The sequence below is a fragment of the Bicyclus anynana genome, chromosome 17, assembly GCF_947172395.1.
Source record: "Bicyclus anynana chromosome 17, ilBicAnyn1.1, whole genome shotgun sequence".
NCBI classification, from domain to species: domain Eukaryota; kingdom Metazoa; phylum Arthropoda; class Insecta; order Lepidoptera; family Nymphalidae; genus Bicyclus; species Bicyclus anynana.
Genome location: NC_069099.1, coordinates 7,885,758 through 7,913,734, shown reverse-complemented (window position 1 = coordinate 7,913,734; position 27,977 = coordinate 7,885,758). Strand labels below are relative to the sequence as shown.

Here is a 27,977-nt window from a genome sequence, read left to right as displayed (position 1 = left end):
GCTCTAGGTAGGTATTTACGAGTATTTATGTCATAAATAACTCACAACATCGAAATAATAGTTCAAATGCCATAATTATAACCCTAATACAGGGGCGTAGTTATCGCCGTATTAGCCGTATCCATGATACGGGGCCCCCGGACTTCAGGGCCCCTTGACGTGTAGAAACATAAATATGTAAAAGTAATCTACAATATTACTTAATCTGATGGTGATTCACGAAAAGACAGACTTAAAAATCTGCAGAAATGACAAAAGTAAAATAGCAACTATCTTTTGGGCCACTCCAACTAATTTTGATACAGGGCCACGATACAGGGTTACGCCACTGCCCTAATACCTAGATACAAGATACCTATTATTAATATTATTATTTCGGCTACCACGATTATGATTTCAAGATTTACCGTCATGTACAGTGAGTTTTCGCCGCCGGGGCCGAGTAGAAATTTGCCACCCCTGTTTTAATTAATACTTAAACTATAGTTATATTATTTCAGCGAACCTAATTTACATCGTACATCTACATATTGTACTTGATTTTCAATAAATGAGGTAATAAACTATCTGCACGGAAGGAGCAAGCAAAAATAAAATTATGGTGAGGTAGATATAGTACGCCTATAAGTTTACGTGGACAACATTACAATAGCGAACAAAATTTTCAATTAATTGACATGTTTTAAAGTACTGGGCAACCATGAAGCGGCTAACACTTTAGTTTACAATTGTACCTGCGCGTATGACCACCATTTTAGGTAAACTAACGCCGGGTTAGTTTTAGGTTAATTAAATAAAACGCAAAATCACAAAATCATTTTTAATATTCATAGAAGAAATCGCAAGTCGGATCACATAGGAAGTGGTACAGGCAGGATATCACATTGAACATTTATTTATTAACTTACATTTAACACATAGATCGATTCACACATTTACATATATCTACCTAACTGTAACAGGTAGAATATACAGAATTCAATTACAGTACATATATCTTTTTAAGCCTGCCTAATAGGTAACATAATTAAAATACCTTACCCATTTTAGGGTTAGGTGGGTACACCACATTCGCTTTTTTCATTCAGATGGGTCAATTGTACATTAAAGTCATAAAAGCTGATTTTACTTCATCATAATGCATTTCGAAAAAGTATTCGTAATTAAATATATAAAGTAAAAAAATTTAAAGTAAAAAATTAATTTGACGCGAAAATGTGTGAATGGAGCTCTAATTTTATAGATACACCTGCTTTAATCAAATTATTTTATAATTTTGACACCGAAATCATTTCACTACATTGATACATTTTTTATATTTTAAGACACTGGTAATAACGTTATTTATTAAAAGCTCCCGTCTTAATCTAGGAATACGATTATTATCATTAATTTAAGCACTCTACACATCTAAGCCGGCAGCTTTCGTTTATATTTTACTCGTACTAGCAGAATCCTCCGGTTTCACCCGTGTAGTTCCCATTCACGTAGGACGACGGAGACAAAATGTTACTAAATTACTTGCTGATAATGTAGCTTTCCATTGGTGAAACAATTTGAAAATCTATCTTGTGGTTTAAACGTAAAAGTGTAACAAACAAATTCACATTCGCATTTATGTAGTTAAGGTGTAAATTATTTACACAAGTACATAAATGTGACATTTACACAGTGCTTGTAACATTTACACACTGCTTGTGGAGATATAAATATTGATGAAGCGAAAGACATGAAGTCGCACTGGAAATTGTGCATATTATTGACAATATTACTGTGTAAGGTTGCCAATTGCCCCTAATAATACTGTTATACTGCCGTGGATACACTTCAGGCACAGTAAAGAAATAAACCCAACATACTATTGTAAATAATATTGACAATATTATTGATTGTGTGGACAGCAAAAAGTTACTTATAATTACATCATACATTCTTTCATTAGCTCTTGACTACAATCTCACCTAATAAGTGATGATACAGTCTAAGATGGAAGCGAGCTAACTTGTTAGGAGGAGGATGAAAATCCACACTCCTTTTGGTTTCGTGTCACGTAAAAACAATAATTAGGATTGGTGTGTACGCAAAAATAAAAATACCATATCCGGCCACCGGCTATAGTGTGGAGTGTTCTTTAAAATAATATTATATAACATTTATAAAAATATAATATAAAAAAAAACTTTTTTATAATTATTTACAAAAAATATTGATAAAAACACAACCTTTAGTACAAAAGCAAAAAATAATTTACAATTAGCTGGTATAGATATTAAAAATAATGAATTATTTTAAAAAAAAATTACTTAGTTATACCTAATATTATATTTTATTTATTACATGAAACCTTCGTTTTGTGCACTCAAAAGCGGCATTATCGTTAACGAAATTGTAATTTTGTTTATTCAAATTCTACAAAAGATCTAATATTATGTCTACTTACTACAATTTTGATAAACATTACAGTCACAATGATATATTTCACCATAATTCATAATGATATAATTGTTATATCCTCGTTTCTTATACTAATTATTTTTTTTTTTGTAAAGAGGTATAGATTCAGAAAATTTGTGGTCGTTCCTATTAAATTTCTGATTTTATCGTGCCATAAGCACAAAGACAATATATAATTTTCTTATTTTTGTAAAGATAAGTAAGTATAATAGATAAATAAATAATAGATATTATAGAAAAGTAAATTGTTAATAATTCGTAAAGATTTGTATAAACTTGTATAGAATAATACATCAAAGAGTTATACATATATTATGTTAGTGATGATTCTAGTGATACAAAGAATATGTAGGTAGATATTTTTTTTTGTAGTAAGCGCGTACCTAAATATTTTTCTGGTCTAAAATTACAAACACTGTGAATACTAAAATTTTAGCTATCGCTATACTGACTGTACTTTACCGAAAGAAATCATTAAGGTGATACGTAACTTTTTCGTTAGTGAATCGATATTAATAAAATAAACATAAGATAATGCGTCAAGTTCACCACATAACATTAGTGAAAACCGTAATCAAATCGGTTTAGCTGTTACTGAGTTTATTACACAAACAAACAAGTAATCATCAAATAAACAGACAAAAATTCTAAATTTTTACTGAGTAGTGAGAACTAAAATTTTAGAATATATGTTTTCTTATATACTTACAATTACACCTACATATTTCCAATTAATATATAACATATAGTTTACATCTATAAGCGTCTTCACACCGATCATAATTTAGGTTACACTATTACGCTGATAAGGGAGACTCAAGGAAGACACAAATATTAAATAGGTACAATCTACGAATAACGAAATATTTACAAAATTCGCCATATCCATATATTATTGCCAATACCAAGAAGGCGACAAAATCAAAAATTAATCATTATTATATCAGCCATGATGATGGTACATGACAATCAGGGACCAATTCCTTTGTCGGTGATATCGAAAATCAAGCATCAAATTAACCAATGGCATAGCGATGTTAGGTCGGGCATTACCCCATGCAAAAAAGAGGCGGCGGCAAGCGCTTTTTATTTAGTTTGAAAATCCATAAAATTCATTATACAGACAAAAATAATGTAGCACACATTTCATCAATCTTTAAAGCGTAGTAGTAATGTTGGGCTCTTTCCGTTTATACCGAAGCAGTCGAAAATTTATCTCGATTTTCAATGTGAATCAGGACAATACATTAGAATAAGATATTTTAACTTTTGGGCCCCGGGCGGTGAAAACCCAAGCTACGCCACTGTTCCCAACGCGTGTGAATTGTAACCCGTGCTATAGACGTGCAGTTTTAACCGGACATTTTTTCTAATGTATTTGATTGAAATTTCCATGATATAAGTACCTAAGTACATTTAAAACTGCACAGTTGCCTCAAAGTAAATATCCGTCGCGCGGCAAATTAAATGTGTATTATAAAAAAATATATATGCGAGTTTCTAATTAGTGTACATGCCTCGGTTTTTCGAATACACAATTTTATTTGCCAATGTATCAGATACAAACATTGACAAATTGACTTCTGTATTCAAAATGTACCGAATTTATAGTTTCGTTTGTAGACAAAAAATTATGTATCTTTATTTATAGAATTCTATGCTACATGGTGGGTCATTAACAATCGCTCTGTAAATAAATTTTGACAGATTTTACTACTAGCAACTGTCAAAATTTCTCATTATTATTTAAAAGTTCATCAATGAATAATGATCGTTGACCCTCAATTATATGAGATTATTTCAACGGCAATCTTGAACATAAGTCTGCATTATGAAATACTTTTTAGTATCGGGATTTTTCGGAATTTGCCGCCCCCAACTATTAATTTCGATGAGCCCTCTAAGGCACGCTACGCCACTGGGCTCTACGTAGCGTGGTGTTTTGTAACTTGTAGCAACCGTAGCACTATTCATAATTATGCATATCGTAACGGTGACCGCAATAATAACTATAAATAGAAATTGCAATTGTTTCCATTCCTCTCCAACTAGTCGGTAAAGACTGTATTAGGAGTGGGAAATAGACCAACAGGGCAGGGATCGAACCATCACCTTTCGGTGATGAGTCCGACCGCTCTTACCGAGCTATTGAGGCTCTAGAATTACTTATTGTGCAGTTTTATTCAAATAAAAATCTATGAAATCATTGTTTCCGTTTCCGCTACTTGCCAGCGACGAGTTGATGAAATATTTAAATAGGGACTTACTTTAGATTTAATGGTAAAATTATTATTTTTTAACTTATTTTCGATGATTCGGTAGCTACATATTGATAAATAAATATAACTAACAGTACCTATCGAGTACAAGTAGGTAACCAAGTATCTACTAGGTACTTTAAGGTAGGTAGTATTTAAAAATATAGTCTAATATTTGTGCTTGAGTGATTGGGTAATTTTGTATGGGCCCGTGGCTCGATTTTTTTCTACAGCCATCGACCAAATCACGTAATTAAAATTGTCTAAAACGTTTTTGAGAGATATTCAAAATAATAAATTGTTATTACGTAAATGAAGCTCAGAATTTCTGAACACAAAAGAATATTTTACACTAACGTCAAACTTAAACACAGTACCAATTCCCTTTGAAAAATGTTTTTTTTATTCAAATATATTTTTGAATGTCGTTCTTTCGTACACACAGTAAATACTCTTTTACGTTTCAGCTTTATTTATTACCATAAATAACCTTCATGGGAAATGTGTACAGATGATAAACAAAGGTACAAATACATACACAACTGGTTTGATGCGAAAGCCATGTTAAAAGGGTTATTACTCTCATAATTCCTTCACAATGTGTGCCATAAATCATCGGCATTGGTTTAGGCGTCCATTTGCATTATATGACTTCTATTAGTAATGATAATGAGAAATGTTATTCAATACTTTTTTATAATCAATTTATAGAGTGCTTCTACACTATCTCTACCAAATATACAGATGACAAAAGATACTTATTTATTTAGCATTAGGTAGTATTTATCTGCTACAATAATAATTATTATAATTAATGTCTATTTAATTTTCTTTCTTAATTCGGAATTTAGAAGCGTTTTCATACTTGTCATCTGGTTATATGTCGTAATATCGACTTAATATCTTACATTTTATATTCAGTTGGTTGGTGGTTTTTTTAAAAAAGAAGTCTTTTATCCTTGTAATTAATAATATTTTCTCAAGATAAGTATCATAAAAATAAAGTACCTATAGATATAGGTGCAGCGAAAAAATATATCTTTTAATTTAAAATAGTTATTGAACTGAATTTTCCATCTGTGAAAATCACGTATTTAAAATGTTCTTTATTGACAATCAATGACTTCAATATTAAGATTATTTGTAGTACAACATCCGGGTAAAATAAATAAGTTATCATTCACCATAGCGACTAGCAACTGAAAAATATTCCAAGCGACTGAAAAGCCAGTGTGCGATCAGCCTTAACATATTTACAATGTATAACCGTTTACTGTCATTTGCATTATCGTCGATAAATCATAGTCTTTGATGGTCACATGACCACGTTAATTACGTTAATTAATGATGCATCCTAAGGATTGCAATAACTTAGGGTATTGTAAATTTCTTTTATTTTTAGAATATTTGCCATATCTTTTATATATGACCAATATTCCCGTTCATCTCCAAGTAGTCAGAAGAGACTGTGTTAGTAGTGGGGTACATATCGATAGTTCAGCGGGCAGGGATCGGATCACAACCTCTCTGACGAGTCTGAACCCTTTACCGTAGAACTATTGATTCTATGTTAGTTTATTCAATATCCCTGATTTCTTTCTACGCGCATTAGATCTTAAACATCCAATCAGAAGTTGTCCCATTTAAATCTTTACCCTATCGTTTGAATGTATGTGAGAAATGTTTAGCGTTTAGCGAACGGGTTGTTCCGCGCGGTAGTACGCGCGGCGGCTGCGGCAGTCTGCGTACAGTTGCACAGAGCGTCGAACATGCGGATCACGAAGCCGCGGGCGCGACCGAACTTCCTCTTTAAGTTACCTGGAAAAAAAAAAGTGTGTTAAATATAGGCACCGACCAGCAGTGGCAAGCGACCGCCTAAAGACGTAGGAGTACGACACTTTGCCTCTATCCGAGGCGTAGTCAAAAGGAAGGTTTATGATTACAAACACTATCATAATAAATTAGGTACTTGGGTTATAAAGCTGAAGAGTTTGTTTGTTTGCTCGCTAATCTCAGGGACTACTTACTACTGTTAGATAGCCCATTTATCTAGAAAAGCTATAGGCTATGTATTATCCCCGTATTAGTAAGTACATATAAATAAAATGAAAGTGTCTGTCTCATCTTCTCTGTTTATCTTGGCTAATCTCTGGTACAGCTGTAGGTACAGACATTAATGAGATATTTACACGAAGACAGAGGAGGTTATTGAGTTTACAAATAGGCTACTTTTCATGTCGGTAAGATCCATGGTTCCCGCGGAATTTGTGAAAATTCGACGCGGACGTAGTCGAGGGCGACTAAATTAAGACTTCGTTTCGTTTGAATATAGTACCTACCTATCTACGAGAATGTAAGTCAGAAAAAGATTTGATATAAAAGACTGAACCAGAAAATATATATGGCTACTTTTACAAACGAGTAAGTATAAACAACTTAAGGTTTATAAAAATTTGGAAAAAGACAACCAAAACAAAAAACCGTTAACATGGCAAGACCTAATAGAACACAAAAGCTAGAAAAAATTACAGTAAATAAATACCTAAACATACCAAAGAAACTAAAAAGCTTTTTATAGTAGGTCGTTTCTACCGATAAAGCAAGCATTTGCTAATAAAGACCGAAAAGCAGTGACCGTCATATTCCCCCTTTGAAAAACGCGAGCTTTTCGTGTCTACCTGCATTTTCATCATTACGGCTGTAGGGTTGGCCCCTCTCATCACTCCCCTGTCTGTGTATTTAGGGATGTCAAATCCCTTTTGATTTTTATATGAAATAACTGAGGTATCAGCTCAATTAATCGTAATTAAAATGGTCTTAGTTGGACTAAAAAAATTAAGTATGTTTCTTCAACTAGGCAGCTTCCAAAGACTCCTACAGTTCTATAAATTGTTAAGATTCTTTGTATAACTGCGAGTATCATTAAAAAGAACATTTAGGTGCCTTTCTGCGAGGGCGTAAACTGTGAAACTTTCTTTGTTTTAAAAAAATATAATTTAGTCTTTGTTGAAAATGCATAGAGATGACTGAGTATTTAGTTTGTCACTATTTTTAGTAAATAAGTAATTCTTAATAATAGATATATTAGCTATAAGTACTATTATTATATTTAACTTTATTGAACGTAAGTAATTAATTATTTAAGGCCCAAAATATTGCGACACTTTAGTTTTAGAAATGCATTATGAAAACATGTATTGCGAAAAATAAATCCTTATTTCATAATTGAATATTTTATGTGCATGTTTAAAATATTTTACATTAAGTATATATAAACAAAAAGCAATTGCCAAATACATGTTTGTCTGTATATACATTCATTATATCTCAAATCCATTGATTTATTTTAAATAAATAAATCACGGACTAAAATAAATAAATTTCATTCTAATGTTAGTAGTAGTAATCTGTTAAAAATCGTAAATCAGTAGGTTTTTTTTTATTGTACAAAAAACAAAAAGTGTTACATAATTAGGTACATAAATAAATGTACTTTAATACCTACCTCATAAACTTGTATGAAGATCTAAAATGTATTTATTACATTTTGTACAACCCTAGCTGTTGTGGGGACTGTAGAATATACAGGGGGTGAATTATCGATCCCCCAGCGCCAGACAAAAGCTCAGACTTGTGATCGACCGACTGTGGAAACTGGCTGCGAAGGATGCTTTCAGGCACGAATCACCCACCGAGTACTGAAGATTCTTTCAAGCATGAAAATGTTCATGAGAGCTCTTGTATCTATATCGACTTACGACCTTTCCTTAGTTCAAAATACTCCAGCTATTATTATATGTCTATATTTATACGAGTACCTACCTATGTAAAAGCAGCTAGGCTATTCTGTAACGATATTTTTATAACTCGCAAGGGATGATGACAGTTTTTTAAATTGTTTATAAATTAAGAGTATGCTAATAGTAAAGCAATTTTGTAAAAGGAACAGGGTATCTGCGATCATTACTTTCAGAGCTACAAGGATGTAAAGGGCGCTGCCGCGGATTCCTGAAGAACGCCCCATACAAAATGGCACGAACTAATGACGTCGTAGGTAATGTAATGATCGTTAGATTTGTTTGAGCGTTCAAACAAAAATACTAATATCTTTGTTATTTGTGCGTTTATGTTTATAGTTAACATATTAAAAAATGTCACATTTAATGTAAGGAAGCTAAAACTGTATGAATTTTCATCTAATTATGATAAAAGATTTTTAATAGATTTTGAAATTTTATAATCTCATTTATTTTGCAAATTTCCAGACAATCTTTGCTTTTTATGTATAAATTAGTTTACATTGACCCTATTTACCCGGGGCATGCACCTACAACTTTTCAGTTGTATGCATTTTAAGAAATTAAATAGCACGTGTCTCAAACGGTCAAGGAAAAACATCGTGAGGAAATGCATACCAGAGAATTTTCTTAATTCTTTGCATGTGTGAAGTCTGCCAATCCGCATTGGGCCAGCGTGGACTATTGGCCTAACCCCTCTCTTTCTAAGAGTAGACTTGAGCTCAGCAGTGAGCCGAATATGGGTTGATTATGATGATGATGATGATGACATAGATCTTGGTCTACTATATAAATTTTCAAAGGATCATTATCAAAAATTCAGCCAGTTGAAAATAGTTATCGGTCGCCAGAGGCTCGTCAGTCAGTCTGCAGGACAAGAGCAAGTGAGATTGGCAGTTGCGGAGGCTGACTGGTACTAGTCTCCCCTTTACACCCCATTGTTATGGCAAATGGTGGTGGTTGATGGTTTTTCAATTAGGTAAAGGAGGGTTCGACAGAATGAAGGCAATCTTATTCCGTCAACTACCCTATTAAAAATCCAGCATGACCAACAACGTGTTTTCGTCTCACGTTTCGGAAAATTCTTAAATTAAAATTGTATTGTTATCGGCATCTTACTTCGTTAGAATGGAATTTTTCGTGAAAGGTTAATAAACTTCGATTCTATCGAGTGTTATGTAATTAAGGATAGGAAAGAAAAAAAAATAAGGTAAGGCTCGGTCTGATGTACCTAATAGAGTACATCATGCCCATCATAGATAGGTACATTAGCTAGAGCTTCGCCTGCGTGTGTGTGCGTACAATTACATGCAAAGACGTACGTATAACGTATAGTTAACGTACATATACCGTGTAACGTATACCTACTTATAACTAGCTAAGATATTTAGCATTTCAGTTTGACGTCTCCAAAACATTTAGGTTAAGGATAGTAGACACGTAGATTTAGATTAGTTCTTAGAGATAATTGATTTTTTTTTTGCCTTTACTTAATTTCGACTCAAAACTTAATAATAAGTAAAATAACCAATCTATGCTAATATTATAAAACTGAAGATGTTTGTTTGGTTGAATGCGCTAATCTCAGGAGCTACTGGTCCAATTTGAAAAATTCTTTCAGTGTTAGATAGCCCATTTATCGAGGAAGGCTATAGGCTATATTTTATGCCCGTATTCTTGTGGGAACATTAACTAGGCGGGTGAAACCGCGCGGCGTCCACTAGTTCTACAGAAACTGCGCTATTAATAAAGCTTGGAGGCATTTCTTGAACGGATGACCTAATTAATTATTATTATTATTGAACGTAAAAACAGCCCTGCCTCCCGTCCCGTTCGTCCCTTGAGGGATGGACTAATTTGAGCAGACTATAAATAATTTTGCATGATATTATTTACTCGATCGTTTTTCATTAATGAAGTTTATTAATATACATTGTCTATTAACATTATGCTGCGGTTTTCTTCATTTATGTAGGTTTCAAGAGTTTTTTTTACCCTCAGAAACAGTTTTTTAGTCCTGGATATTGCTATCCTGAGTCTTTTATCCTTCACCGTTTTATGAGACACGTGATATTTAATTTCTTAAAATGCACATAACTGAAAAGTTGGAGGTGGAGGTGGTTGGAGGAGGAGGACCTATTCGATTTCCTATTCCTATTCGATTAATAGGAATAGGAAATCGAATAGGTCATAACCACTGGGCTATCACAGCTCTTTAGTTACAGCGTTGTAATAAACATTCACACACACACTCACTATCTTTTGACGTCATAAAATTAATGCTACCAGTAAGTACGTACCTAGTTTATTAACCGACTTCCAAAAAGGAGGAGGTTCTATGTTCGGCTTTAAGTATGTTTTTTTTATGTATGTCCAGCGATAATTCCGACATTTATAAACCGATCTTGAAAATTCTTTTTTGTTTTGAAGGGTTAGGTTCCAGGGTGGTCCCATTTTTTTTATAATGTCAGGATTTGATGATGGCATCTTGGAGAAAACGAGGGAAACTTTCAAAACTTATAGAGACGGCTAGTGTATTTGTTAGTGTTTCCATAAGGTATTTTAAACCACTACAATTTTATGAAGGTCTGGAGTTGGTGTAATGATGGAGCCGAAACACAGACGATGGAACTCGTCAACAATTTACAGCAGTTACCTTTTGTTTGGGCTTGATTAATTTGTATTGATGAGCACCTTCCACCTACATGGGTCGTGACTGTATTAAGGGTCTGGTGATGAAGACGAAGGACAGTTAAGAGAACTCCTCAATGGTTCATAGTAGCCACCTTGTGTTTGGACTTGATAAATTTGTATTGATGAGAACTTTCCATCTAGATGGGTTGTAATTGTATTAAGGGTCTGGTGATGAAGACGAAGGACAGTTAAGGGAACTCCTCGACGGTTCACAGTAACTACATTGTGTTTGGACTTGATTAATTTTATATTGATGAGAACTTTTCACCCATATGGATTGTGACAACATAGGGGGTCAGCTGATGAAGACGGAGGACAGTTAAGACCACTTCTCATGAGTTATGATACCTTTCACGTTTAGTATTTCGTTTTCCATTCTATGCTAGCATCACTTTTGGCTAAATAATAAACACAATAAACAATCCCGTTCTAAATATAAAATTACAATATATTTACACCAACGACCGCATTAATATGATAATCTAGATAAAGAAGTACAACCGAAGAATCTCAATTCCATAGGCTCGGATAATATTCACGCGGCATTTCCATTCTCGCAATACGAAACGAGAACATTTTGTATTCAGTACGAGGTTTTTGTTCAGGCTGTGACTGACATCGTGATATAAACAGTCGCTGATATGTGCCGACATAAAAGGGTTATTATTCCGTAATTTTCCCGTAAAAATTCGCGTGCGAAGCGAAAATCGTACCTACATCATGATGGAAAAACATAACCGTTACGAAATCGGTTTGTTGTGTGTAGTATTATTTATTTGTGTATTATATTGTTCTTAATTTGCATTCCGTTTTTACTACCACCTACAACGAGGGCATTTTAAAGTCAAGACTCAAGATTAATTCTTGTTCATCGTAGTTCATTACACTGTTGTGTTACACATTACACTACCTATCTGCAAATACGTTTAAATTATATCATGGTAGAACTTCGATTTCGCTAGTTTTTCTTAAACTAATATTAATATTATAACCATTTAAATGTATGTATATTTTGAGATCTCAAAACAGGGACGAAATGGCAATGTCCACCGACCAATACAACGTCGGACCAGGGAACTCAGGTATACCTCCGTATAAAAATATATAGTGATGATAATAATAGTGGGCATTCCCCTTTTAGAATTTAAACCATCGAGAGTATTATTTACATTAATGTATTATGAAACACGGCTGAAACTCATGTGAAACAACGTCGGAGTATGACTGACTAGTTTCGAACCCATGCGGGGCCCTTAGTCACGAGCTGGTTCTTTGGAACGCGGCAAAATCCAATCTGCGGCGGCGCGCGCGACTGCTCGCAGCGCGCGTTGAGAGAGGGGCCCGACGTTGTATCACATAAGTTTTAGCCATGCATCATAATTTAAAGACCAAATTAGTGAATAGGCCAGCTGATCATCACAGGCTGTCAATCTAATAAATATGCCATCAAACAAATGTTCCAAGAAAATCAAGGGTCCTCTCTTATAAATTTTACAACCTTTTTTAGTAAGTGGGTGTGAAATAACGTAGCTGGTCATAAAAAGTAACGTCTTTAGTCGTAATTTTTCCTCGCTTTAATATTGTGTTCTCGGCAACAATGCTTTCTTCTTCAATCCTCTAAACAACCGCGCTTTCAACGATGACGCAGCTACGAAATGAAATAGATAAACATAGTTGTTTTCTATAGAAAAGTATGGGCTTACATACTGTTTGTTTATTATTTGCCTATCACTAAACATTAAGATAACTCTGTTTGACCTTCTTATCGGTTGCTTGTCATTGAAATAAGATCATTCTGATAAGATTAGGTATTAAAATAAAATAGTCTAATGTATTCACGAACTCGGGATGTTGTAACCTAGATCCGTGTAAAACCACTTTTTTTTTGTATTTTTTGCTCCTTAACCTTCGGCACAATATGTCAATGTATAATGTATTCGCATAGATTTATGATTCGGTACAATTATAATTCTATGTGTATTCGTTAACCATGAGTACTTATTGTGACTAAAAAGAGTAGCATAGTTTCCTTCTAGACACAAATATCCTAAATCACATACTTCAACCATTTCTTCTTTGGCCTCTCTTCTTGTGTCCTTCCACTTGCAATTTTAACTTTTGCATTTCTTACATTGTCAAATTACTGCTTAAATGCAATCCTAATATGATTTTAGGAAGTAAGTAAATCGTGCAAACAAGTAACGATACAATCTAAAATATTATCGCATATACACAATGTGGTTTAGAAAAATCTTCCTGTGGTACAGATTTTTTTTTTGACAGTTTTATTACACGTTTATCGCAACATCGGAAATCGTGTTAAGCCGTCTCTCTACATAATTATTATCAACATCATAGCGATAGTCAAACAATATCACGGGCAGCGGAGTGATGATGTTGGGCTAAATTTAAAGGTTCGAATCCCCTTTCTATACTAAGTTGTATGGCCTTGCCCTACAGTGGGCCACTAAAAGTAGGCTGTCTAAATGAATTTTTGACAGAATAAGTAAATTGCCCACCTAATGTAAAGTGGAACGAATTGCCTATAAAGCCAGTGACACATTGGTCAAGGCAAGTGAAAAAAATATCAAAACCATAACCATTAGGTACCTACCATTTATGGTGCCGATATTTTTTCAATCTCCACATCCCTAAGAACGCTGCAGACTTGATGGTAATCTTGATAGTGTGTGGTTGGCGCAAATGAATTAATAACACATTGCAAGGGACACGTTGTTTAGTAAATTTTCAATTGTATAATTTTTAAATTAGCACAATTTTATGATATTCGTGCTTATGGCCAAAAACCAATATTAAATGGTGTGTGTGTTATTGTAAAATTCATGGTAACTTCATTACCATGGGATTTCAAAGTCAAACAAATAATTATTGTTAAGTGATGGTATAAATATTGTTGTATATGTATTATGTTAAGTTTAGAAATATCTATTTTACTTGTAGGATCCAAACCTTGGTTGCTATAGCTTGGCAAGTTCGTTGATAACACTCCCATGATATGCGGTTGACGGGGGGAAAGGACTGCGCAGGTGTGAAGTCGTGTGCGCGGTTAAGAGGGAAGGACTGCGCGAGTATGAAATCGAGCGCGCGGAGCATCGTTATGGCTAAGTATAGTAATTGAAGAGCCGTGATAGAGAGCCCTCCGATATCGGAGGGCGTGGGTTCGAATCCGGTCCGGGACATATGCACCTCCAACTTTTAAGTTGTGTGCATTTTAAGCAATTAAATATTACGTGTCTCAAACGGTGAAGGAAAACATCGTGAGGAAACCTGCGTACCAGAGATTTTTCTAAATTCTCTGCGTGGTGTGAAGTCTGCCAATCCGCATTGGGCCAGCGTGGTGGACTATTGGCCTAACCCCTCTCATTCTGAGAGGAGATTCGAGCTCAGCAGTGAGCCGTATATGGGTTGATAACGAAGTATAGTGACCATAACATAGGCTTACTTTGCGGCTAAGCAATTTGTGTATTGTTTAAGTATATTTATGTATTGTATCACTTATCTGATTTTCCACATTTTCTTTTCATTCTGACATTGAGAACAATGATGTAAAACGCTATTTCGGTCTGTGCTCGCCTCATTCGACAAGGTCTTTCAACTTAAGTGCGAACCATTCGTCGTTTCAACATGAATAATGAACCTATTATTCATCTCACTGCTCAACAGTTTCATTATGAATAATATAATAATAATGAATAAATCATCATCAACATCATCAGAATCATTAAATGTTAATGATAATGATCGTGACTGACGTCTTAACGTGATCTCTGAGACACGGGGGTGTAACACCACCGGCATCCAAAGATTTTGTACTATTAGAGATGTCACTAACGCGTCGAAATTTAGGCGCACAATAGTGACCAATTGTCTTAATTTCATTTAGTCGCGTAGTAAACTACGAAATGATTTAAGCAAATATTACCTAAATTTTGTCTACAATGTGACAATGTCGAGTTGTGTGTTCAGGAAGTGTAAAAACTGTATACACTTAAATATTTAATGTTAGTAAGTAAACACAAAATTGTGCATATGTAGGCTCAGTGGAGTACTTAATTCGGATCACTTTTTGCCATAGTTTTGTAGGCACGTAACATATCTATAGTAGGTATAAAGTATCGTTGCCAACATCTAAACTCCGGGCTAGTTATCTACAGTATATGCAGCAACCTTTAGGCCTAACATGAGACCAAAGTCCATATCGTGGAGAGAAAGAGACAAATGTCAATACACAGTGCAATAGCATGTGCAACCGAGAATATCTCATATTTCTTTATCTTTCATTGCGTTGCAATAAAAGAAACACCGGGAGCAATCCACCGCCATTGGCGACATTTTGTCTATTTTTTAACCGACTTCAAAAAAAGGAGGAGGTTCTCAATTCGTCTGTATGTTTATTTTTTTGTATGTATGTTACCTGATTACTCGAAGACGCCTGGACCGATTTGAATAATTCTTTTATTGTTTGAAAGGGTAGTGTTACTCCTGAGGTAGTCCCATTGTCACCATTTCAGGATCTGATGATGGGATCCTGGAGAAATTGAGGGGAATTTTCAAAAATCGTAGGGGCAACTATAGCGTTTTATATTTTTTCCATTAGCCACTTTAAAAAACTACAACTGAATGAAGGTCTGGAGTCGATCTGATAATGGAGCCGAAAGACACACGAGGGAACTCTTTAACGGTTTACAACAGTTACCTTGTGTTTGGGCTTGATTGATTTGTATTGACGAGTACTTTCCACCTAGATGGGTTGTGTCTGTCATTAGGTGTCTGATGATGAAGACGAAGGACAAGTACTGGAACTCCTCAACGGTTAACAGTAGATACCTTATGATTGGGCTTGATTAGTTTGTATTTATGAGAACTTTCCACCTAGATAGGTTATCACTGTCATTAGGGGTCTGACGATGGAGACAATTGACAGGTACTGAAACTCCTAAACGATTTACAGTTGGTACATTGTGATTGGGTTTGATTTAATTGTATTGATCAGGACTTTCCACCTAGATGGATTGTGACTGTCATTAGGGTCTGATGATGAAGACGAAGGTCAGTTAATGAAATTCCTCATCTGTTTACAGTAACTACCCTGTGATTGGATTTGATTTATTTGTATTGATGAGGACTTTACAACTAAATGCGTTGTGACTGACGTGTGGCCTACTCATTACTGATGATCCGTTTGAAGTCGGTGGTAAACCGGTGTTATGTTAATATAAGCCGTTTCTGAAAGAATTACATGAAAGAACACTGTCTGAAAAACCTAAATCTTACATGGCTTGAATTAATACATCATTGGACTAGCACCGCCTTCAAACTGATCATCAGTTAGTACATAATACGATAGATAGAACTTAGTATGATGTTATTTTTCGCTTTTTAGTTTAGTCAGTATGTTTTATATTTTTGAAGTCGGTTCAATTTTTTTTATTAAAATTTTTTTACGACCAACTACGAGATACTCGTATGTAGTTGGTCGCATGTTAGGCCTACTTATAAGGTCTACAGGTGCAAGTTACGTTTAAAAACATTTATGATGATACCCGCTCATACTCCAAAAGATCCGCTATCTTTGGGAATAAGTCAAATTAAATCTTATATACCTTGCGTACTTACATAAGTACGCTATAGGTATATGGGATTTAATGTGACATCAATTAGAAAGAAAGCCCAGAGTCAACAACTCAACAGATTGAACCTGAAATAAATTGCATCCTTCCTACTTGAAAAAAAATATTTTACAAAAAAAATGTGTTCTTGATTAAAAAAGTTAAATAAAAGCTTATAATTATTATTTATAAGTGGCTATTCAGTAATTTTACATCACATTTTCCTTTAATAGGTCAGCCATACATGCGTAACTCGCATAAATTTCCGCGCTCATGCATGCAAATTCATCGTCGTACGTAACTCAGAGGCGCCTACACCTACGTGTTGGTAAGAAATAAGAATGCATAAATTATATCCTAAAGGTGCTGATAGACTAGAGCATTCACTTGTAATGAGCATTCGTGCGAATGTTCACAGAAAAATAGGAGAACATTTTAGCGAGCAGATTTGCTTTCAGTTTTTTTCCGTGCCAAGCTTCTGTCATCGTTTCAATCAATCAATCAATCAAAATTTATTTATTGCGAATTCAGCTTACAGTCAGATCTTATTGAAATAAACACCAAATTCCGCCTTACAGCTTGCAATACCTATCATTATAATAAATTAATTAAACAAATAAAAAACCCGACTGCATAAATTATACAAAAACTGAAAAGAAAAAAAACAAGCTCAGTCCAAAAGTGTAGAAAGCAATTAGAAAATAGTCGTGACCTATTATATTGAATAGAATGATTTTCGTTCACATTATTTACAGGTCCCGACTGTTTTCAATACATACAAACATACATACAAGATACGTGCGAAAAACATAACCCTTCTTGCAGTCGGGTAAAAAACACCTAACAAGAATTTTTAAGTATTAGTTAGTAATTTATTTTAATTTTATAGTTTTAGTTAATTTATGCTTATTTTAATAGTTACATTTTATTGTACAAGTAGGTCAGAAATTACAATAAAATCCTAATAAATCGTATGTAGTATAATACATACAATGGATTATACCTAACATTTTAATTTACAATAATCAATTCACACATATTATTTATACAATGATTAATTAATTAGTAAGTACATTGAATATTTTAGAGAATTAACCATCGTTTATTAAAGAGCGTTCGCTAGAATTCTCAAGATGTTCGTAGCAATATTTGGCTCTATGCTTGGCTCGGCTCGTTCTTCTGTTACAAGTGAATGCTGCATGTCTGTCAGCACCTTTACATGTTCTGAGAAAATACAGTGTGACATGCAATGTGATGTGACATGACGTGTTTATACATAATTTTGTAAAATATATCTACAATGGCAAGTTGAGAACGAATAAAGGTCACGAACATAACTCTTGAAGATCAAAAATAGGTAGATACTTATTACTTTTTATTTTACTCAATACGTGACTTCAAAATTATCCAAGGTGAATACGAGTACAGCTGTGAGTCGTGATAGCTCAGTGGATGTGACCTCTGCCTTCGATTCGGAGGGTTTAGGTTTGAATCTGGTCCGGGGCATGCACCTGCGACTTTTCAGCTATGTGCATTTTAAGAAATTAAGTATCACATGTCTCAAACGGTGAAGGAAAAACATCGTGAGGAACTGCTTAACTGTGAAGTTTCTAAATTCCCTACGTGTGTAAAGTCTGCCAAACGGCATAAGGCCAGCGTGGTGGACTAAGGCCTAACCCCTCTCATTCTGAGAGGAGTTCAATAAGAACCGCATTTTTCGTATTCCGTAAGGCCCAAACAAAAATCATGTCAACTGGGCAATGTCATCTAGATACTTATATGAGATGGACGAAGGGTTGTCATTAGGCACCGGATAATATTTTTTACGTATACATAAGTAATCTCAATTTGATCAGCTACCATTAAATAGTGAATACGAAAGCACGTGACTTAAGAATGACTAACAATAGGTAGTTGGTCCAAACATCAGAGTTAGTGAATTGGCCTGCAGTCTCGACTTATCACAACTTGTGGAAGACTGGGAAGCTTTTCGCATATTGACCGCCAAATTTCATTATGGGGATAGCACCACCTTAATAATGATGAATAGTTCAGTAATTGTAGCGCAAAGGAGTAACAAATATACACAGAAACGTTCGCTTATACAGGGTGCTCGAAAGTATTTTCCATAACTTCAAGGCATTAACGAGACCACTTTTAAGAACCGAACTGCATAGTTCATATTTTATAAACAACAAAAACAAAAAAAATATATTTTCATACAAAATAATTCAAATAATACCGACTATCCATGTAACACACGCCTATTAGGTAACAAAGTGACATCGTTGCATTTTAAAATATAAATACGTCATTATTATAAGGATTCGTTTAGGGGACACATTTCAAGATCTATTTACAAAATAAATATTATTTACTCTGAAAATATTCATTTTAGAACACACAACATCCTTGAACATTTTAAATTAATTTTTGTCAATGATGTTAAATACTTTTAGATGTGTTACTAGCACATGAAAAATGAGGAAATTTCCACATCTCAATGTTAGTTGTGGTCTACAACCAACGTTATTTACCAACAAATAATACCTAAACATCGTCTACAATGTCGAGTTGTGTGTTCAGGAAGTGTAAAAACTTGTACATAAATAAATAATGAAATTAAAGACAAAATTATACATGTGTGCGCTCAGTGTTGTAGCCTATTAATCGGATCACTTTTTTACGGTGATTTTGTAGGGACGTAACCGATCTATAGTATAAAATAATCATTGATTTTTGTTAAAGAATATAACCATGTAGTTATGGGAAATACTCCCGAGCCTGTATAATATTAGATTGTTTTTGTAAGCACATTATTTTTTTTTTAAACAAGTAAACAGGTATAATAGTTTAGTAGATATTGTGTTCTCGACCTAACGTCAATTATGTTGTTAGACAGTAGGTTCATAACAAAACCAATTATTGCCTATTTACGGGTTAAACAACTTCCGTTATTACGATCTATATTTAGAAAACTTACTGAGATCACAACGAATTCGTTGTTTCATATTTACGTAAAACTTTATCACTAAAAATAATAACTAATAAAATATTGTATCAATATTTTATTAGTTATTATTTGGTTCAGTAGTTGCGCCGTTTTTTTTTTATTCTTTACAAGTTAGCCCTTGACTACAATCTCACCTGATGGTAAGTGATGATGCAGTCTAAGATGGAAGCGGGCTAATATAACTTGTTAGGAGGAGGATGAAAATCCACACTCCTTTCGGTTTCTACACGACATCGTACTGGAACGCTAAATCGCTTGGCGATACGTCTTTGTCGTTAGGGTGGTAACTAGCCACGGCCGAAGCCTCCCACCAGCCAGACCTGGACCAATTAAGAAAACCTCAATCGGCCCAGCCGGGGTTCGAACCCAGGACCTCCATCTTGTAAATCCACCGCGCATACCACTGCGCCACGGAGGCCGTCAGAAGATTAACAAACATCCAAACATCATCCACTTTCACGTTTATAAAATTAATAGGATTAAAGAATTAGTAATCTACAAAATAAGAAAGTTTAAAAAAAAGTAGGCAGGTATAAAAAATTGGCAAAAAATAAAGTCAAGAAAATTGTAGAGAAAAGCGTTGATTTTCTCCTACTCACCCGTTCCCGAGTCTTGTGATTCCTGGAACAAAAAAGAGAGCGAATTAAAATGTTATTCTATTTACAAACTTAAATTAGTTTCCTTTTTGAATGCAGTAGCTGGCAATTCATAATTAGAAAAAAAATGTGATGAAAAGAAAATACATAATTAAGTTCCATCGTATTTTTGTAGGACGAAAATTCAAGTTGTTTTCTAGAAACTTAATTAAAAGATTTTTTAATATGTATGAACTTTTTTTTAATACCAAGATTGGATATTCCCGGCTTTTTGTTAAACTGCTTCTAAGCTAGAATTTATGAATAGAAATAATTGTGTTTTATACGCATGCTCCGTGGTTGCTTTAATTTAACTTTTCCGAGAAAAAAGTAGCCTATGTGCTAATCCAGTCTATAATCTATCTCAATTCCAAATTTCATCTAATTCGGTTCAGTAGTATTTTCTTTTTTTTTATTCTTTACAAGTTAGTCCTTGACTACAATCTCACCTGATGGTAAGTGATGATGTAGTCTTAGATGGAAGCGGGCTAACTTGTTAGGAGGAGGATGAATATCCATACCCCTTTCGGTTTCTACACGGCATCGTACCGGAACGCTAAATCGCTTGGCGGTACGTTTTTGCCGGTAGGGTGGTAACTAGCCACGGCCGAAGCCTCCCACCAGCCAAAAGTAGGTAGATAAAAGGTGGGAACGTGGTAATAATAAGTCTTGCTGTGGTTACTCGTCTACATAAAGGCCGCGTAAGTATCTACTATACTTACTTTAGGGTTTAAGTTCTATAATTTTAAAAAAGGAACAAAATTCCGTGAGAACCTCCTCCCTTTTTTTTAAGTCGGTTAAAATGTCCCAAACTTAAAGTAGAGTTAGGCGAAAACATAAATTACCAGAACATGTTTGTAAAACAAAACTCAACTAAAATTGTACTTTACGCGGCTGCACCATAATTTATTTTATTTCAACAATAGTAATTAGGTACCTACACCTTTCTAAACTAATATTATAAAGCTGAAGAGTTTGTTTGATTGAACGCGCTAAGTAATCTCAGAAACTACGTCTGATTTGAAAAATTCTTTCAGTGTTAGATAGCCCATTTATCGAGGAAGGCTATATATAGGCTATATTTTATCCCCGTATCCCTACGGGAACAGGAACCACGCAGGTGAAACCGCGCGGTGACTACTAGTAATTTAATGAAAACGGACCTGAAAGCAACGATTTTTGGTAAACGGGTTCGATGTCACATACCTCCCCCTATATCTCTAAATAATTTATCATTATTATGTTTATTTTGTCATCAAAAGTCATACTGTCTTCCGAAAATAGAATATCTGTACTAATTACTAACCATCAGGGTCCCCAGGCACATACGTACTCTTAGATAAACAAGTCACCTTCATATAGGTAATTACCTTCGTTTGCTTTAACTGTAACCACACCTAACAATTAATTTTAACTGAACAGTTTGTATTTCAATAAAACCTAATCAATTTCCAATACAGTTTAATTGGTTCCCGGAGCGAAGTTTACAAACGGAGCTATATAGAGACTTAAACAGAATCGATTTAGGTCCCAGAACACGTATAAACAATTAGCTTCTAGTGTGGTATACTCGTAACTAGGTAGGTACTTACCTACTTACTAACTTACTATTATAATTGTTATATGTACAAACGTGTAGGTAGGTATTTAGGTACTTATAACCGAAGAGTCGTGATAGCCCAGTGGATATGACCTCTGCCTCCGATTCCGGAGGATGTGGGTTCGAATCCGTTACGGGGCATGCACCTCCAACTTTTCAGTTGTGTGCATTTTAAGAAATTAAATATCACGTGTATCAAACGGTGAAAGAAAATAACGTGAGGAAACCTTCATACCAGAGAATTTCTTAATTCTCTGCGTGTGTGAAGTCTGCCAATCCGCATTGGGCCAGCGTGGTGGACTATTGGCCTAACCCCTTTCATTCTGAGAGGAGACTCGAGCTCAGCAGTGAGCCGTTTAAGGGTTAATAACGTAACCAATGATGTTAAAGTATTTTAATACTATTAGATGTGTTACTAAGTCATGAAAAATGAGGCGCTCAAAAGTGGTTCCTCATCTCAATGTTAGTTGTGGTCAACAACGAATGTTATTTAGACAAATAATAACTAAATATCGTCTACAATGTCGAGTTGTGTGTTCAGGAAGTGTAAAAACTATATATACATGAATAAATAATAGAATTAAAGACAAAATTGTGCATGTGTGCGCTAAGTTTTGGATTATTGGAATCACATTTGCGGTGATTTTGTAGGGACGTAACTGATCTATAATATAAAATGATCATTGCTTATAACAGATTAAAAAATTTAATAAAAATTGTAATTGTTGAGTTTCTTTCTGGTTCTTCTCGACAAAATCTGATTTCCCAACCGATGGTAGAATCACTACTCACTGTCAAACTTAACTTTTCAAAAGTGCTTACGTAAAGTCTATTTGAATTTGTTTTTTTATTATTTAATACTAGTGGACTCCCGCGACTTCGTCCGCCCTTAGACCTCTTTAGTTCAGCCATTACAGTAGTATCACTGTAAAAATGTAGTAACTTTTCTCGATTTCACAACATTTCCCTTCACTGCTCTGCTCCTATTGATCGTAGCGTGATGGAAAGTATACTGTAACCTGCCCGTCCAGTAGTTTTTGTTTCTATAACGAACATACAGACAGACAGACAAAAATTTTACTGATTACATTTTTGGCATTAGTATCGATCACTAATCACCCCATAGTTATTTTGGAAATATATTTCATGTACAGAATTAACCTTTATAAAGATTTATTATAAGTATAGATTAATACCTTCTGCTTTTACGAGTAACTAAGTATCATACCTATAGGTATAATATAGTCTAAAATATAATTAACTAGCTTAAGCCCGCGATTTCTCCCGAGTAGAAACCTTCTACAAAAGTTGAATATCTCAAAATGCATATTTCAACTAAATTTCATTTCCACAGAACCTTGACAAATTGTATAATATTGTATAAACAACTCTAGTATTCAAGTTCATCATTAACGAACGGACAGATGCGGCGGAGGATTTTGTTTTATAATATGTTATCGCCGCGTTGCAACGACTTGCGGTACGGACGGCTTCAGTGTGCTCGTGGCGTTCGAGCCGTCCACATCTCTTGTTGTGTAATTCTTTATGGGTTACTTGGGATAGGCGGGGAGACTGACTTGAGTGGAAAAGGGGAGTGTTAGATATCTGTCAAAGGCGCCTTTAACCCTACAGACATCGGTCACAAGTGCGTGACTTCACTCAAGGTCATTCTCTGCCATTCTAGGGTCTTATTTTGGTTGCAGTTTGATTTGTTAATTAAGTTGTCCTGACTGTTCAGGTGAATCATAACCTTTGTTCGACATTAGTTTTCTTATTTTTATAATCACTTTTGAGTCTGCTAAAAATATTTCAATCATTTTGCAAATAAAGAAATAGGTACGCATTGTCGGTATGATGACAACCTCCTTTAGTGAGCCGATTGATAGCCGGCAATATTTATGAGATTAGTGGACGGCGATCGACTCTCGTTTATCTGATAACAACTTTGAAATATAACTATTCGAGGGAGATAGTTGTTTGATCGATATCGCACGCTCTACGGTTGATGGCGTAGGCGTAAGTCATAAACAATAATAAAACTTTTTACAAGCTTTTTATTAACATGCAATGTATATCCAGTTGTATATTCAAGCTTTTAACCCTATATATTCAATATTTTAACCCTGCAGTGATCGCGCATAAAAGTAACGGGAGTGGTCGCGTGAATTACATATTACATATATGTTTTGTTTGTCCATTTTCAAAGTGAAATAAAAAAAATATTTAAGCATAATTTTTTTATACTGTGTGATATAATATAATTCGTATCACTTCCTCTACTATGGGTTGATGCTATGGGTTACGAAGATAATGAACAAAAAGAAAAACATCTCAGTAAATATAACTTGTTTTGTTGTGATTGAATTTTAGAACAATCATCCTCAGTTAGTACAGAACGTAGTACCTACATGAGATCCTTACCGAATAGCAATTCAATTCAATTCAATTCAATTTATTTATTTGCAATTGTATAAAAAAACGAAAAGCTCTAAGTACCTACATAAAGCTTCTACGTCTTTCCAAATCCAATATGATTTTATTTGAAAAGTTACAATATTTGTGAGGTACTGGCCTTAGGCTCAACTAAGCTAAGGCTTTTAAGTGTCTAAGTATACCTTGAAAAGTTAAGATCTCACACTAAAAGTAGGATACACAGCAAGCCGCGGATTTAGGTACACAACTGTCTATGCTATAATTGTATCTTGCTAGTTTTAGTACTGTTTAGTTAAGCTTTCATCGCATACCAGAAAGCTATGCATAATCCTTGAAAAAAAGCCTGAAAAAGTTTAATTAAGGATCAACATTCTTCTATCAACAAACGTCCTAATAGCATTTATATCATAATTTATATTAAGTAGTAATAATAAACTATTAAATGCTTTTCGAAAAGCAATAGTGAGTATTAATAGTTCACTTGTTTTCAGCAGCATTTTTAAGCACAAAAGCATCGTGGCACTGGCACCATCCAAAACGACGTAATGACTGTAATGACATCCCTATCTATACTAATATTATAAAGCTGAAGAGTTTCTTTGTTTGATTACTTGAACGCGCTAATCTCAGGAACTACTGGTCCGATTTGAAAAATTATTTCATTGTTTGATAGCTCATTTATCGAGAAAGGTATATACTATCATGCTACGACCAATAAGAGCAGAACACCAATGAAGAATGTTTCAAAATCGGAGGATTTTTTCCTATTGAGTAAACGGTTAAAGTTTCGCAAACATCGTGTATAGCAGAATTGGTTCCGTTTAAAAGTTCTAAAAGAAAGTGCGACAGTTCCTGTGGGATTTGTGAAAAACTGAAATCCACGCTGACGAAGTCGTGGGCGTCTGGTAGTCCCAGATAAACGAACCGACCCGACGAAAAGTTGCAGTTTTCAGTTTTTCACGACGTCTACGCCTATTTTGACGCTACTTTTGTCCGATTATGTACTTCTAGTAAGCTCCTTAACACTAGGTACTTACTACAGGAGCTTTCGTGGGCTTGTACGAGTGTAGAAATTTCGCCAGTGTCGAGGCCGAGGGTTAGAAGATAGTTGAATCTCACAAGATACGTCACTAAAGTAGTTGGTATCTTGGGAGATTCAAACCTTCAAGACTTAAGATTGATAATACAGATAGATAGCTCGTTCCTATAAAATTGTGGTTGGAACCCACGTCCCAGATTTGCGCTAGCTGGAGAATGTGGGCAGTTAAACTTGACAGACTAATTAGTGATTACCCGGACTATTCAGTAGAATGTTACGTCGTAGATAAAAGAAATATTCAAACCAGACTACAACTTAGATAACAGGTTTCGGTAAAAATTCTATAAGAAAAAAATCACTGTAGAATAAAGATGGTTTCGTTATTATTTCTATTTGTAGCTACTCAAGTAGATAAAGTGTCGGTAGTTAGTAACAGTTCAGTAGTGCTATTCTCTAACGATGTTTTTATAATTCGACAGAGTGAGTTATGAATTCTACTTAATCTCTCTCCTCTTTCTACAGGTATGGTGTTAGATAGAGAGACATAGATGAATTCGAGGCTCGTACTGTCGAGCTATAAGGACATTGTTAGGGAAAAGCGCTACATAATTATATGAGGCTCGGTAGTGAAATTGAAAAATGGTGGTAAGCATGCAAATAAACTTCTCAACGTGTTGAAGAGCGACAGCATTTGCGAAGAAAGCTATTCGCGTAGCACTACGCCATTATAAACACTTACCGCCCTATCAATTCCATACACTTTGGGTTATTATTGTTTTTTCCATATTAATACACACTGATACTTACGAATTTGCCTTTTTCTTTCTCTTTCTGTTTTAATTCGGCCTCTTTCTTAGCCTGCTGTATCAGCTCGTCTACGAATTCCGTAGCCTGGCGAAGTTTCTCCGGATCGCTTCTGAACTCTGCTATCCTTTCATTCATAGTGTCGGATTCGTCCCTCATTTTGTTGTGTAAAAAGGCGGCACAGGTGGTTTTTATTCACAATAACGAAACAAGCGCGCGAGTCATAAATAAGTTAGAGTTTTTATAGCACACAATTGTTTATGGATCGTGGAATAAAGTCTGTGGATTTTACCAGCGCCTTGGCGGGAATTTGTGATAGTCAGTCATAACTGTGTAATGTTGTAGCGAGGAACGCGTGTAGAAAGCACAGTGATACGTTAGGTACTGACCCGGTTCCGGGCTGTGCTCTGATCATGCGCTCATGATAGCTGTTGTACAGTCAGCTAAAGATACATCTGTATTAGAGATGAATATCAACAAATATAACTAAATGGAAAATACTTGTTATAAGTAATTAAGAGGTTTTGCTAACTATATTTTTGACGCGTATGTTATCATTTCTGTCAAACAGACAACCACGGCCTACTTGTTTTTACTTAGTACAAATTACTGAAAAGCGTGCAAAGTTGAAAGATGATGTGATGTGATTATTAATATTAAGAATATGTCCAACTCCATGTAGCTTCAGATTATAGCATAAAAATGCCTTTTCTATACCTAAATATTCTCATTCGCCAATTTACTCAAAAAAAATATCTTCGTAACGTGTATACAACGACAAATATATATTAAATATAAATACAACTATTAGATTTTTTTAACTAATTAAATTATTGCTAGGAAATAATTACATAGGTACAAATCAAGTTTCGCCGTACGCTTCGTCCAAAATGCAAAGGTAAATATACCTACTTACCTACGTATACTGGCATAAAAATTCAATGCTTTAACCTTTTATAAAGATAAGAATAATTACCTACTAAAACATTTATATTGTATTTTTTTTAATTAGCGGCATCATGATTTTTGACTATTAATTTCGATTTTAAATTACTCGGAAAAAATGAAAATTTTGAAGGCGACTGTACCTACTACCTACTAGGACTAACCGTAGAGAAGAGATTAGACGTAATCACCTACTCATGAGCAGTGTAGAACCCGCTACTTAACTAAAGATTAATGAAGTTTCAAGTTAAAGCTATGTCACAGGTGTTTGAGACATTTGAGCTAAGTTCTAGCTAATTAATTTCACAGGGCTGAAACAAAAGAGAAGCTTAAAGCTTTTCTGTGCGGGGCAGTATACATATAAACAATTATTAGCTTACTAAACACAGAACAATCCAAAACCATCCAGAACGAGTCTTTACAAGTAAGCTGCGTGGTAAAGCCGGTAAAACCTATAAAAAAACACGTCACGCATCTCCTTGACATCCGCATGTATACAAACTTTTTTCATAATTTGTATTTGACACTAAGAACAATTACGTAAATTAATATAATGATCATTTTAAAATAATATAAAAACATAAGAGGCCATTTTTCTTGAATAATATTGAAAATTACTGATGCGACGTTTCATGTCGTACGGACTCGATAATATGTTCGTTTTTGAATTTAGTT

General features: G+C 34.5%; 1 protein-coding gene across 1 annotated transcript; it reads right to left on the bottom strand.

The window, feature by feature from the left end:
• Positions 1-806: 806 nt before the first annotated feature.
• On the bottom strand, positions 807-26,731 carry LOC128198918 (uncharacterized). Its single transcript, XM_052886648.1, has 3 exons — positions 26,361-26,731; positions 20,446-20,467; positions 807-6,530 (listed from the first exon to the last, which is right to left on the bottom strand). The coding sequence occupies exons 1-3, from the start codon at positions 26,514-26,516 to the stop codon at positions 6,397-6,399; spliced, it is 312 nt and encodes a 103-aa protein (XP_052742608.1). The 5' UTR covers positions 26,517-26,731; the 3' UTR covers positions 807-6,396.
• Positions 26,732-27,977: the final 1,246 nt, after the last annotated feature.

Bases quoted from the DNA above. Each gene is read 5' to 3' on its own strand.
- LOC128198918 (XM_052886648.1), bottom strand. From the start codon at position 26,516: ATGAGGGACGAATCCGACACTATGAATGAAAGGATAGCAGAGTTCAGA. The intron at 20,468-26,360 runs GTAAGTATCAGT...TTTTTGTTCCAG, and splicing joins AGAAAGAAAAAGGCAAATTC to GAATCACAAGACTCGGGAAC. The intron at 6,531-20,445 runs GTGAGTAGGAGA...TTTTTTTTCCAG, and splicing joins ATCACAAGACTCGGGAACGG to GTAACTTAAAGAGGAAGTTC.